Source organism: Lynx rufus, unplaced genomic scaffold, assembly GCF_022079265.1.
Source record: "Lynx rufus isolate CCGP_SWC_20201006 ecotype Redwood Valley unplaced genomic scaffold, mLynRuf1.p SCAF_8, whole genome shotgun sequence".
Lineage (NCBI taxonomy): Eukaryota > Metazoa > Chordata > Mammalia > Carnivora > Felidae > Lynx > Lynx rufus.
Genome location: NW_025814896.1, coordinates 51,553,204 through 51,568,420, shown reverse-complemented (window position 1 = coordinate 51,568,420; position 15,217 = coordinate 51,553,204). Strand labels below are relative to the sequence as shown.

The window sequence follows — 15,217 nt, the reverse complement described above, 5'->3', positions numbered from 1 at the left end:
CAAAGTATTAGGAGCCTCCCTTTGGCTGAATCTGAGTTGAGTTCATCACAGGCTCATGACTCTCTTGGTTGTGAATTTGTAAGGTGAGCAAGGCATGGGATTTTAGGGGCACTCTCTGTACATCTCTCCTCAAGCCAGGTGGCCACTTTGTCCCTAATGGTTACCAGGAAATCCCATACATTCTTCCCTTATTAATACCATTCTGTAGCCTGAGAACCAACTACCCTGAAACACGTGCAATGATATAATTCCCTTATTGCATTATTCTGGCTTGTATAAGTTAGGAGAAAAAGTATTCTAAAGTCACAGATCATTTTGTTATTTGGAATTTTTCAAAGCTATTATTTGGGAATGAGGAGAGAGAAAATGAGGGGTATTATCGCTCTTAGACTCTACTCTATACCCCTAGGTGAGGAGAGGTTTCGAACAGACCATAGCTTATAGGGAAGCCAGCTTTTCTGGTAATTCCATGAAGTGTACTGGCCTAAAATGTCCCTCTGACCTGAGAGAAGCCTACAAGTCCCGTATTATTGCTTCACATTAAAGTATTGAAGACTCATTGGAAAGGCAGATGGTACCTTCAGATTCAGTAGGGGTTACCCCATTAGGCTGGCCATCATCTCCTTAGCACAAGTCCCAGATAGTCCAGCTGGTCTCCTAGCAGATTGTTGAGAGACAAATGACAGGGAGGTTTGATGTGGAGGGGCAGGGGGAGAGGGTGGTTAGGCCAACAGTCTGTGGAGTGTTCTATTATATATCCTATGTATTGAAGGAAGGATGGATATTGGAAAGGGAACAGAAGCTGACCACAGATCCTTGGTGTAGGTGCCAGTTTTGCCTGTGGCATCCCTGTCCGGCCTTCTTGACGCTAGCCGCTGCCCATGTTGTCTCTTTTCCCCAGTCTTCTTTCCTGATGGCTTCCACCTTTTGCTCTTCATCACTGCTCCATGCTTTCTTTCTCTCACCCTCTTCTCTGCACCCCCTGTCATTTGTCCCTGTAGCTCCTGGCACCTGTGAAGCCACCCTGGTCATGTCCTTCCTCACAACTACTAGTCTGCCAGTCTTCCCAGAAAGCTCCTCTTCCTCTGTGCTTCATGCCTCTTCCTTTCTCTTTCCATCTGTTTCCACTTTGTGCATCTATACTTGGCATTGTCTGCATTGCCAAAGAATTTAAGAGGGTTATCCAAAGCTTTTTGTACACGACTCTAAATAAACGGAACTGTATTCGGTCATTTTTTGTTCATGGATGGTGCCAGAAACTTAAAAAGCTTTATACTTCGCTGAATTTATTTTTATTCAAAATAATTTTATTTCAGTAAATAAATAATAGGAACATGAATTTTAAAATACTAGCTATATTATAAATTGCCAAGCTCTTCCATTTGCAGATTTTTGCAACTATAATCAATATATAAGAGAGAAAGAGGGAGGTCCTGGGTGAAGATGTAAGGGCAGACTGTTTTCGTATGTCAGATCCCAGAATGGATAATAAACCATTCTTTGCATCCTTGCTTAGGATCTTTTCTGAGCTTCAGCAGTACTGACTGGTCTCCATTTTTGTTGTGTGTGTTTTGTTGCGTGTCCACGTGCATGTGTGCGGCGACCCCAGGATGAGATCCTGACTGTCATCAGAAGAGTGGATGACAACTGGGCGGAAGGCATGCTGGGAGACAAGATTGGGATCTTCCCCCTGCTGTATGTGGAGGTAAGGTCATGCTCTCAGATACACTTCCTCTTCCACCCTGCTGTCTGTTTCACTAGACAGGTGGGGTTGTGGGGGTGGACTCCTAGCCTAGGACCTCTTTCCCAAGAGAAGAAGATGGGGACTGCATTGGACTTCTGTGCCAGTGCTATGAGAATTGTCTCAGTCCCTCAGGTTGTGTGTCCCAGGCCTGGCTGCAGACTATCTTACCGTGTGGGCAGAGAAGGAGGGTCTCCCCAGCCCCAGAGCATTCCCCTGTCACTGCAAACATAGCTGAAGAATGCTGGCTCTGGTGGGCCGTTTGTGGTCCTCATAGGACTCGCGTGACTGGGCAGCTTGTCCAACTGGGAGTCCTTAAAGCAGAGATGATTTGGGGCCTGTTAATTTCCTGTCTCCTTTCTGTAACTAAGGAGCACTTTGTTTCCAGTGCATAAGTTATGGGCAGTGGCTGAGCCGGGAGCATCTTAGAATGTTTGCCCCGGAAACCCCTGTTTGCTGTGGGCTATTTGTGTATCTGCAGGAGTATTTGCCCATCATGTGCGAGTGTGCTGTTTGTCAGTACAAGTCACGTGTGTACGCCCATGAGCCAACATACCGTTCATCTATTAATCACTGCAGTTATCCATACAGTTCTTTCAGCTAATGCATACTGCGTGCTCGCTGCATGCGAAACACTTCTAAGTACTTTCTCATTTAATTTTCTCAACACCCTAGGCATATGAAAGCCAGGAATGTCCCCACTTTACAGATGAGCCAATAGAGACAGAAAGTTCTCCCAGCTGCTAAGTGGAACATGAGCACAGGCCGGTTGCTCTAGACTTAACCCTTCACTGCCCTGCCCCTGAATGCCCCCCACTAGCAAACTGTAGTTCAGTCAGCCTGTTGTGGGGCTCCATGTGCTGGTAGGTGGCACATCTAGCTTTGCCACACCTACTGAGCTGTGTGTGGGTGCCACTAGGTGTTTGTTAAACACATCTGCTGATTCCTTTTTCTTTTTTTAAAATTTTTTTTTCCAACGTTTTTTATTTTATTTTTTTTGGGACAGAGAGAGACAGAGCATGAACGGGGGAGGGGCAGAGAGAGAGGGAGACACAGAATCGGAAACAGGCTCCAGGCTCCGAGCCATCAGCCCAGAGCCTGAAGCGGGGCTCGAACTCACGGACCGCGAGATCGTGACCTGGCTGAAGTCGGACGCTTAACCGACTGCGCCACCCAGGCGCCCCATGCTGATTCCTTTTTCATATAGGATAAAGTTCAAATGCTATTGTAAGGCATTCATGATTCATAGCCTGCAAAGGCTAGATGTTTTGCTAGCCTCATCTCTGGTCATTTCCTCTCCTTTCCCTAAATGCTCTGGACTAGTGGTTCTCTCACGTTAATTTTGAATAGACTGCCCAGGAGATTCTGAGGCCATCTTATGCAATAACAGTAAGCCCACACACGTACACACACACACACACACACACACACACACACACAGTGCCCACACTCAAGTATACATGGACTCATACACACTCTGACACACACTCTCACACACACATCCACACCTTTCCCTAGTACACTGTAAGAGTCAAAATTCCCCAAACACCTTGTAAGCTTCCATTTGTGCATTTGCTTCAGTTTCCAGGGGGATGTTCTTCTTTATCCTGCAGCTTAAGATCAAAGAACTTGATGCATGAGTAACACTTATAGTGCAGTCTAGCAGTGAAAAACTTGGCCTCTCAGACATCTGTAGCAGTGGAACTATTTTTCCCCAGGCAGACTTCTAAGGATGCTCAAACACATATGCAGAAATGCTTACATCGCTTCTCGGCCTTTTGGCTAAGATCAAGTGCAGAAATGCTTACAGAAACTTTGTTATGATGGCCCCAAACTGGAAACAATGCAGATGTCCCTCAGCAGTGGGATGGATAAATGAAGGATGGTATGTCCATACGATGGAATACTATCCAGCAGAGAAAATGAACAAAAGACTACTGCATTTAAAAGCATGGCTGAATCTCACAGACAGATCTTTTGAAAGAAGCCAGACACAAAAGAGTACATATGATTTTCGCTTTTAGGAAGTTCAAAAGCAGGTAGAACTACTCCAGGGTGACAGAAAGCAGAGCAGCTGGGCCTCTGTGGGGAGACTCACGGGAAGCAGGGAGAAGGAGGCCTCTGGGATGTGGAGGTGTTTGAAATCTTCATCTCAGGAGGTTAACAGTTATGTGCAGCCGTAGAGTGACGCCCAGTTAACATTTGTGCATTTTTCTTTAAAGCACAGTTTAAGAAACTAAGATAAAACCTCATAAGGAGCCCCAAGGAAGGTCACACTGGCACCCCCTGCAGAAGGCCAGGTTAGCCCCAGCAGCTTCCACCCTCTGGAAGGGCTCAGGCATTGTCAGGGAGGTTGAGAGCTTGGGCTCAGGACTGGGAAACCAATCAGTGGGGCTCTCTGAGTGTTCTCCTTAGTTCCAAAGACTTACTCAAAGGGCAGACTTCCTGAGGCCCAGCCACAAGAGACACGCTTTCAAATACTTCTCCCTTGAGGACATAGGTAGGCTCCTGCATCCTTCTGGCTCAGAAGCCCTCCATGCCCCACACCTCCAGTGACAGTCCTGCCTCTACTCTGAACATGGCTGTCTTACTCCTTTGTGTGTTTCCTCAGATAGGATGCCCTGAGGGCCCTTGAGGCTCCAGTGCTAGGCTCTTCCCAGGAGCAGTAGCAGAGCATGCCTGGAGTAGCCATGGGCAGGGGACTTGTTCCTCTGGGTCGTGCCTCTTCCTGGACAGCACTGTGGCCTGTGCAGAGCCTATCCCCTCACCATGACCCTAAGGAGCCCCAGCCACAACACCCCTGAACTGCTCTGGAACAGACTCCTGGCTTCTCACTCAGCAACCAGTGAAGACAAGATGCCCCAAATGGATATTTCCTGAGATGGTGTTTCACTGTTTCTATATCAATTCCCTTTTAAAGTACTTGAGTGGCTCTGGCCCCATCGTAGCCTTGGAGGTAGATTCCAGGGCTTGCAGAGTTCAGGCTGTCTTCTCTCCAGGAGGCTGAGCAGGCCTTTGAGATCTGAGTGATTGGAACTCCAGTCTTCTGCAGGGTTTGAACCTGAGCTTCCTATTGGGGCAGTTCCTGCCCTCATGCTTGACCCAGATGGATCTGTAATAAGTGAACGAGCACTTTTGCTCTGTAGACTATACAGTCTTCTCTTAACCAGGACTGTTTCTTCACCCTGGGCTTGCCAAGTAGGCACAGTGGGACGGATGGTATAAAACCCGGGTGCAGCTGGCCTGGCCTTGAGCTACTGGCAGCCTGTGTTCTGAGAAGGTGGTCCTGTCTCTGGAAATACCTATACCTCTGGTGTACTGCAGAAATAACCCTGTCATCCACACTCCCTATAGTGCCCAGGGGCCTGGCTGCCACTGTATCCCCATTGGTGACCTGGGCCTGCTAGTCTCAGGCACTGACTGCCTGCACCTGGCTCCTTCACCCTCAACTCCTCACCACTCCTGTGCGACTTCCCTTCCCCACCTTTGACCTCCTTGATGCCTTTCCAGCTCCTCTTCCTACTTTCCCCGCCACTGGTCCTGCATCTTGAACCTGCCTCCATGTTCTTTTCTCCCCCTTTGTTCCATGAACAATCACTGTCCAGCAGCATCTTCACACCGGGACAACAGCACATGTCAGACACCTGCCTCTTTGTTAGGATGACTGCTGGACAGGGCACTCTCACTGGTGTCTATCCAGGACAGAGAGAGGAGCTGACATTGCTCTTGCCCTTGGGGAATAACCCCCAAAACATGACAGTGACATGGCCTTCCTTATGTGCCTCAAGTCCTTGAGGAGGCAGAATAATTGTCATCATTTTCATTTTTCAGAATGGTTCAATCTCAGAGAGTTCCTCAGGCCCAGGGGAACCCTCCTCCTCTAGGTGGGGGCTCAGCATTGCCTGCTGTGGGTAAATGTACTGTAGGAACACACGTGGTACTCTGCCCTTCTCACATCCTGGCAAGGCTGGGTCTGGCTTTGCTGTTCCACCCTGCAGCATGAGTACCCCAACTGGGGATCCTGCATTCTCCTTTTCCATAGGCTCCAAGATGGCATGCTTGGCATTTGCCCTTAGTATGGACCTCAGGTCATCCCTGTGGAGCAGGGCCTATTTCTCACGGGCCATGGCAACCCTAGTGGCAGGACGTGACTGGGACTCAGGGCAGCTCAGAGCATCATGGGCTTCAGAGGTAGACCCCACTGGGCTCAACACCATGCATTAGACATGTGAATTTTGGCATATTTCTTAACATTTCTGAGCCTGTTTCCTTGCTCATCTGAGGGCAATAACATGGACCTCATGGGGATAGTTGCAAGGCTTCAAGAACAATAACAGAGTGCACAGACCAGACCTGGCATTAGGTAGGTTGGCAAGGGCCATCTGTGTTGTTGCTCTGCTATTGTTTGTTGAATGAATAATTGCACATTGGTCCATTCATGTGTTTACTGAAGATCTCTGTGTCATTTCCTGAGCATTGACCATATTTGGCCTCATATTTCTGAGAGTTTTCTCACAAGTGCTCATTTTCACTCCTCAGCAGGGGTGGGAGCTTTTTGAAGGTAGGTGTGCCCCTATTTCTGTGCAGGTACAACAGCCCCACCCTGGTCAACAAGACAAGTGGTGCAGATATTCCCATGCTGCATGATAGGAGAGGTTGCTTGCTAGAAAGCTATTCTTTTATTTTATTTTATTTTATTTTATTTTATTTTATTTTAAAAATTTTTTAATGTTTTTATTTATTTTTGAGACCGAGAGAGACAGAGCTTGAGCAGGGGAGGAGCAGAGAGAGAGGGAGACACAGAATCCAAAGCAGGCTCCAGGCTCTGAGCTGTCAGCACAGAGCCCAACACGGGGCTCCAACTCACAGACTGTGAGATCGTGACCTGAGCTGAAGTCAGAAGCTCAACTGACTGAGCCACCCAGGTGCCCCTAGAAGGCTATTCTTGAAGTGCATTCCTGGGAATCAGCTTCAGTCTGGAGAGACACCGAGACAGGACACAGGACTGTGTTCTGCCTCAATGGGGGGTTTGCGTGGAGACATAGAAGGAACATTAGGTAATCTGCCTGTGATGGCTTGTCTGTGAGGAAGGCCTGTCCGTGGGGCTGGCGTTAAGACCCAACATCTATAATAAGCTGCAGACACAGTTGAAAAGAATGAACATGCAGTGAGCACAAGTGTCAGGTTCTGCCTTCGCACTCTGAAAATCAGTTGTCGAGGCAGAATGAGGGGGAGACCTGCATCACCAGCAGTTAACTGACAAAGACTTCCAGAATTACCAGATAATGTGATGGCGCTTTACTTCTGCTGAATACGATGTCTAAACTTACTAGCCGCTCTACATGGTTGGTGTTGTGTGGTTGGCTTCCCAGGTGACATGGTCTCGGGGGCGGGGGGGTCCACCCTCATGCTCGCTCGTATGCCCCACCCTACATGTGCACACAGAAACAGATGCTTCATCTCCTCTGGCAGCAAGTGGGGAAGGTTCTGGGGCAAGGTGGGGGGAATCCCTTCCAACTTCCCTTAACTATCCATGGTGAGGAGGGTGAAGGGTGGCCATTCTGTGCTGAAGATGGGCCTGAGTCTGTGGCGTGAGGACAGGCAGAGAAGGAAGAGGGTGTGCAACGCCTGTCCCAACAGCCAGCACACACTGCCCAGGGTGCTGTTCTGGACAGAGGAGGGAGCTTCTTTGCTGCCTTTGGATTTGGCATGGGAGAAGAGATGAGTAGCAGGTTCCCCAAGGGAAGCTCTCACCTCATGGCATTGACCAGTGGGTGATTAGATGTGTAACTAATTATTCCTAGGTGCTATCATTGATTCCATTGACTGCTTATATTTGCATAGCTTTTCAGTGGTATTACAGCCATCCTCCCTATTCAGCTGATAAGAAATGTGAAGCCTGATTAAATGGTACCATGCACTGGGGCACTGGGGCTCAGCTGCCTGACCCCTGCCTGGACTCTTCCCTGGTGTGGGCAGGCATACACTGAAGGGGAGGGGAGTTTTTACATTCCCAAAGGAGGCATGGCTTGGGGCTGTGAAATGCCTGAGGGCTCTTCCGAAAAAAAAAAAAAATTCAGGGAAAACTCTTATGAACGTCAAATAACCTGAAAGCTTGCTTAGCTGAGCGGACATGTGTGTACATCTGCACACAAATAGAATCTGCCTGAGACGGCAGAGGGTGAAGCATGCGGTGAGCCGTGTGTCAGGCTGCCTCTGCCAGACTTAGAAATGGGGAGTGCAAGTAGGGGCACAGAATAACTGGCAGAGCTGCTGGGTCCACAAGGGTCTGCTAATTCAGAGAGAGCAGTTGCACCAGTGGGTCTGTCTCATAAGATAACCCCAAGACCCAGAAAGAAAGAGCTGGGTGGTTTTCTCCTACCTTCTGTGACCATGGCTGTGGGAATACAAGGTACCACGATGTCCTGGCTGGTGCCCCAGGTTTACCATAGACGTGAGTCACTCAGCCCCTCTCTCCTCTCCTTGCTAGGTGTGGAGATCCAAGAGTTTCTAGGTTCCCTCTCTGTGGCTTGTCAACTCCATGCTTTGGGTATAGAAACAAAATAGAATTTCAGTGGCAGTAAAGCACAGTTTACCCTGAAGCTGGCCCATGGGATATGGGCATGAGATACCTCTGAGGGGATATGAGGTCTTGGGTGCATGGGCGACATTCTCACAGGGCCCAGTTGAAAGGAATGGAGGCCTGGTAGGAATTTTCACACGTGTGCAGCAGTCTCTCTTCTGAGAGCCCGTTCTCAGGTATGGCCACCATGTGCCCTCCATGGGCTGTGGCAGGCATGGCTGTGGGTGAGCCACGTCTGTGGCTTCTTGTCCCCTGGAGACCATGTGGGTGGTGTCACCAGGGAAGGTTCCAGGAAGCTCCTCAAGAACAGCCTGGGCCTGTGGCTCCCAGGTAGGCTTTCCAGGCCGCCACTGCCCTGAGATTTGCCTCAGGTCTGCAACCGGCTGATGGGGCGCTAAGACCTCCAGCCCCTCAGGTCTCGTGTCCCTCTGGCATCACCTATCTCAGACCCTCTGAGACAGACCCCACTCCTGTCTCAGACCCTCTGCTACCCACCACACTGGATGGTACCACTCAGTTTCCCAAACCAAGCCCGGGTTCTCTCTGGTCCCCTTTTCTCCCTCACTTCCCAATCCACTCTGCAGTCAGTTCTCAGCAGTTCTATCTCTGAAAATCCTTCTCAAGTATAACAAATATATAGTATAATTTAAAGTATAACACACCATTAGTGCTTGTCAGACAACTGCTCTCGCCACTCAACATATCAGCAAACAAAATATTCCTGTCTTTATGAAACTCTCTTATGGAACTCACTTTCTGGTGTGGGGGGCAGATAATATGCAAGTCCATTATATAAACGCCTCAGAAAATGATAACTGAAATGGAGAAAAAAATAAAACGGGAGAGAGGAGTGTTGGGTGAGCATTCTAGACAGAGGGGACAGCCAGTGCAAAGTTCCTGAGGCAGGAATGTGCCAGGCCTGCTTGAGGAACAGCAGGAAAGGCTGAGTGGCTGGAACCCAGTGGGCAAGGGGGTAAGTAGTAGGAGATAAGGTAAGGTGAAGAGGATCAGATCACATGGGCCCTTGAAGGCCTATTTAATAAAATTGGCTTTTGTTTTACGTGAAATAGGAAACCGGTGAAGAACTTTTGAGCTTGATGATCTGACGTAAGTTTTATGTGAATCACTTTGGCACCACTGTTGAGCATCGATTGAGTATAGGGGGATGGGAGATGTGTGGAAAGAATGGAAATAGATTGTGAAGCTATTGCCAGCACAGGCCACGGTGGTAGTCACAGAGGTGGCAAAAAGCATCAGCTGCTGTAGCTAGTAGAACCAGCAGGAAGTGCCAATGTGAGGCTGCGAAGTGTAAAACATCCAGTTTTGGCCTGAGCATCTGGAGGAATGAAATCACCATGGATGTGAAGGGTGAAGTGGGCTGGGGTACATGGAGACCAAGAGGCCAGTTCACAGAAGGTTGGGCCTGGGGTATCTGTTAAACATCTGAGTGGCTTATCAGATAGGCAACAGGTATGCAGGGGTCAAGTTCAGGACAGAGGTCTGTGTTGGAGATGCTAATTTGGGGTCTTTGGCATGTAGATGGGCCACTGTGGGAATGAGTATAGGCTGGGAAGGGTCCAAGAGCAGAGTCCTCCCCTAGTTCGGGGCACGTCTGGTCCTGTGCCTGACACCAGCCTCCCCATCACTAGTCTGTCCTCCACACCATATCTGAACAGCGTTTCTCTCAAATCCACCCTGCCCTACCCTCTGCCCCAGCCCCCACCCTCCTCCTTCCTTCCCAGCCTGGGCTCAGTGGTCTCCAGGGTAGTGATCTCCAAACCTGCTGTGAGATGCCGAGACCGGACTTTGCAACTTCCACCTAGCATGGTGGCACCAGGCTGTCTCTAGGCACCTGAGATTCCAGCCACCCAAACTTTGACGGTGCCTTTCCTAGCTCAGGGCCTCTGTGCAAGGACCCATAGAGCTCTTCTTCATCCTTTGAAACCCAACTCAAATGGCACTCACTCCATGGAGCCATTCCCTGAGCCCTAAGATCCTGTTTATGTCAAGGCACAGGGCTTCCAGCGTTTCTTAAACTTCTTCAGTCCCCTGCAATCCTTAAAGGACTGGGATCCTTTAAGTCAGGGACCTCTTTTTGTTCCTTTTTAATATCCCTAGCTCTTAGCAAAGTGCACACAGTGGGTGCTTAATAAATGTATGACTGTGGGAGTGACAGCTTATCAGGAGATCAGCATGAGAATTAGCCAGGAGCCATTTTCTGGATCCAGAAACATGCAGTGATTATCCAGAGCCAGAGGCTGTTTGGGGAATTTGGAGGCACAACGAAGAGGTAGGGCATGGGGGAAAATAGGATTGGACTGGTTTTTAACTTTCAGGACAAACCACGTGATGTTTAGAGGGGGCTTGTCATGGGGGCTGGCTGTCTGGAAGCACCAGGAAGAATGTGGTTGCCTTGTTCCTGGATTTTGGAAGTTGCTCAGATCTCCCTTTATTGGTGCTATCCCAGGCTGACCAGCACTTCCCTTCATAGCTATGTGCCTTTTCTGGGTCTGACTTCCTTCAACAGACTGCAGGGTGTGCGGAGCACACACACTTGTCCCCTCACAGCTGCGTGCCATTGCCTGTCCCACTTGCCCTGGACTCCATGGCTGCGTGGGCCCAACTCCCACCAGGCTGAGGACACGGTTGAGGAAGGATGGTCACCTCTTTGTCTCACTTCCAGTCTTCACTCTCATAGCTCCTGAGGCTGAGCCCCACGCTGTCTTGGCCAGCTCCCACGCCACCCCTCTGTGAGAGGCCTCTGCCCCTGCTGGGGTAAGGGCTTCCTCCTTATTCCCACCAGGTTCTTCGCTCACCCAGGTATAGGAACCGTTGACATGCACTCAGCTGGAGAGCACCTGGTAGGCAGGATTCCATCCATCTCCTTCCCCTTCGCATCCCCAGATCTCTTGACACTCAGATAAGGTGCAGTTGCAGGTTTCAGTGGGAGGGTGAGCCACCCACCCCTGAAAACTGGGTCTCATGTGCTCTGTGCTGTAGCAACTAAGCAGATGCACAGGTGATGGCTGTTTGTCCTATGGACAGGTGGTGACATCTGGTAGAGGGAGCACTGAGCACACCCAGGCCCAGACGCTGGCCACAGATGCCAGGGAAGAACTATTTTGTCTTCCTGCAGGCTGATGGAACTTTTGGGTTGGAAGGGAAGTCTTTCCTTCCCTCTCATATGTCATATGTCAACCTTTATTTAACATATACATTTTAATGCATTTCCTTGTTTTGTGCTGTTACATGTAAACCTGTAGGTAAGGAGATGGCCCTCGGGTCCCTTGGAGGCATGGGTAAGCAAGCCCATTGAAGCGGGCTTTCCTGTGTTCTTGATGGTAATTTATCTGACTCACGTGGAAGGACGGTGGCTGCCTTTGGCCACAACCTGAAAGGGTGCAGGTTGACTCTGACACTCACAGGTGCCTTTCCTGTGCCTTTACCTGGGAACAACCTTTACCCCCACACTCCATAGGTGAAAGGAGCAGATAGATCCTTGGGGGTTTGAGTCTAGAGGAGGGGGTGTCTGGAAGCAAGGTGTGGTTCAGGAAGGGAAGAAGCTGAGAGGAGGGATTTGAGCATATTAGTTGAGGTGTCAGTACCTGCTGTGACAGGTGAACCCTGAGATCCTAGGGCTTAACTGCAGTAGAGGGTCACATCTGGCTGTTCTGGTCAGCCAGGCTCTCATAGGCACCAGGGAGACCCAGCCAATGGGGCTCTACCATCTTTAACACGTGGGAGTGAGGCTAAAGTGGGAATTTCATGAGTTGGGCCTGGCAGTGGACATCAGACCACCACCCACAGGCTGTGGCCAGGACTCAGTCACACAGCTGCCTGACCACAGGCCACTGGGGACCCAGGAGGTGGGGGAAAAAGTAGATCCTCCAAACAGGAGGGCCTGCCCATTTATGGCGATTTTTAGTTTTGTCCTGTGCATGTTTCATTAACACTAAGAAGGCAATGACAGAAAATGACAGGCCATGTTCAGAGGAAAGTTCCTAAGGAAAATCTCTCCTCTGTGGAAGCATCTCTTGCCCACCAACCTGTGAAGGCATTCAGTTGTGCGGTCGAACAAAGATAAACCGGGAGGGACGAGTGGGCAGAGACATGAGGTCTCTGGTGAAAAACCAGGAAAGGGGCACATCTTAAGCTGTTATCAGAGTCAAGGGAATGCTTCTCAGCGGTATATTGGATGGGGCACCCTAAGGGGAGGGTAGGAGAGGGGAACAATAAAACCCAAGGGATAGCAGGGGGTAATTGCTAATTGGCACCTAGAGAAGAGACAGAGACAGAGACAGGAGAGGATAAGGGCCCACCTTGACGGACAGGAGAGAAACCCACCCTTCAGAGGGAGGAGGAGGTGAATGGGAAAGGTTCTGAGGCACACTGAGGCCTGGGAGGATGTTCAGAGTTTATGCCGAGTTGTTCTGGTCTCAGCTACTTGGCACATTATTTGTTGCAAATGACAAAGTTCAGGACTTGAGAACGGAGGCCATGTGAGACTTTGCCAGGGAAGATGGTGGGGGTGTGTGGAAGAGATGCAAGAGCTGAGGGAGGATGTGAAAGGTGGGCAAAGGACTCCTGGTTTGGGGACCCAGCCATATGGGGGTGCTAGTGGGACATGAGTGCTGGGCTTTGGGGCACTGCTGGAGGCTGAAGGTGCTGGCCACTGGCTGTGGAGCTGGATGGTGACCTGGGAGGACAGTTTGGAAAGAAGAGATGGCTCAGGAGAGAGAAGGTTCCTGGGCTATGGGTAATGATGGGAGGAAGCCCAGGTCCAAACAGGTCTGAGGGGCTGAAAGATGAAATTCGAAAGTTGAGCACATGCTGAAGTCCATTTAATTTACCTCTGACACCCCAAATGCATCAAAGACAGCTCTGTCATTCAACACCCCACACTTAGCTGTATGTACCCCAGAGTGGCTTCTGCAGGAAGCCTGTTTCTCAAGCCTGGAGCCGAAGCATGGGCACATGGTGGATCTGTCCTCTGGCTCCTGCTGTTCTAGGACAGCACAGCCCTGTCCTGTTTCCTGCCCTTCTGCTCCCAGGTGAATCCTTCATAACCTCCCACAACTGTGCCTGGTCCTCACCAACCTGAGGGAAGGAGCCCCATGTCCTTGGGGCACTGGAGGCCTGGAGCGTCTGCAGGCACATCCCAGGGGAGCTGTATTCTGGACCGTGCGAGAGATGGGGGAATGGGGCCAGGCTCTGGAAAGTGAGGTGGGGGGCAACCTCATCCCAGGACCAGCGGGAGCCCAGAGAATTCTGACTTTGAGGAACCAGACCCCAGCCCTCTGTTGGTGTCAGGACTCATAAGCCCCAGTCCTGGTGTTGAAAGAATCCTATGTGATGTTAGGGAAAACTGTCAATGTGATGCTGTTTCTAGATCCTGGAAAACCGGTGGAGGCAGAAATGAAAATCTTGAGTTAGCCAAATAAATGAAGTACCAAAAACTGCAGTGGTAGTTACTAATGACAACTGTTTCCCATTTGGGAGTCCTTGTCTTCAGCACAATAATTACAGTGTACGTTGTTAGACAGTTTGCTTCTAAGCTTCAGTTGATTACAATGTTGAACTCAGCTCGTCTTGCTCATGTAACACACTTGTCTCCTTGTCACTTCAGATTTTACAAAAAGAGAATATTATTTTGAACCTCCATCTCTAAATATGGTATTAAAATATTTGGTAATAACTCATTGGCACAACTGACAGCTTTCATTGGGAACAAAATAATTCTGAGTTGTTTTTTTTTTTTAATTTTTTTTAACGTTTATTTATTTTTGAGACAGGGAGAGATAGCATGAACGGGGGAGGGTCAGAGCGAGAGGGAGACACAGAATCTGAAACAGGCTCCAGGCTCTGAGCTGTCAGCACAGAGCCTGACGCGGGGCTCGAACTCATGGACCGCGAGATCATGACCTGAGCCAAAGTCGGATGCTTAACCGACTGAGCCACCCAGGCACCCCATCTGAGGTTTTTAATTGTACATGCTCTGTACTGTTCTGAAGTTGTGGGCAGCCCTTCTACCCATTGGATTTGCCACCTACTGATGCAAAGAAAAGATTGCTCATGATTTCATCAAATTTGTCTTGGTTTTCCAGCCTCCTTGACTGGGGCAGGCAGTGTGTTTTCAGGGCTGAAGATGAGGAGTGTATATGGCTTCTAAGGGAATGCCCACACCCAGGTTCTTGGGGAAAGCAGCATAGACAGGGGCTCAAAGACCTCTTTCTCCCCTTCAGCACCCTCCACAGACCCTGCACTATATGTGAGATCCTGGGTGGGCAGATTCGCAGCTGTGTTTCTGGTTGGGGGTCTCATTCTTAGTCATCAGTCCTGGTCTCTATGTCCCCCTTCTCCTTCTGTGGACTCCCTCTTCCCCTCAGAGGGAAAGCCAAGATGTCAGGAAGTAATATGGACAGTGAGAGGGAAAAGGGGGCTTCTCATTTCCTGTACCCGGTTGACCTGCCCCTCCCTCCCATCTGGGAATGTGGGGCATGGAGTTGGAAGGCCTGGTGCTCCAGGTAAGGGCTTTGGAAGCAGAGGCTTACATGGGCTTTATCCCTCTGTTTGAAGCTTTTGCATTGAACATCCCCCCCTGCCTCACAATGTGGATGGCACCACATCAGAAAGTCCTGTCAGGAGGATCCAATGAGGTAATAGGTGGGAGCCCCATGTGGGCGGTTCCACATCACACAAATGAAACTAATGGTTCTACAGCCACTGGCATCTGTGTCTAAGCACTTTTCAGGGAGACAGAGGCCTCTGGAGAAGGTGGAAGGTTCTTGACAGTTGCTGAGGACTCAGCTGGCCATTCCCCACATTCTCAGCAGCCCAGTGAGTGGGGGCAGTGGCTCCCAGCCTAAGGGGTCTCCTGGATAAAGGATATCATC

General features: G+C 49.8%; 1 protein-coding gene across 1 annotated transcript in view; it reads left to right on the top strand.

Moving 5' to 3' along the window:
- The window catches only part of SH3RF3 (SH3 domain containing ring finger 3), a 368,418-nt gene that overhangs the window by 229,395 nt on the left and 123,806 nt on the right, over positions 1-15,217 (top strand). The window contains exon 3 of the mRNA XM_047069059.1: positions 1,610-1,705. Within this exon, the coding sequence (XP_046925015.1) occupies positions 1,610-1,705 (96 nt within the window). The remainder of the gene's footprint in view (positions 1-1,609; positions 1,706-15,217) is intronic.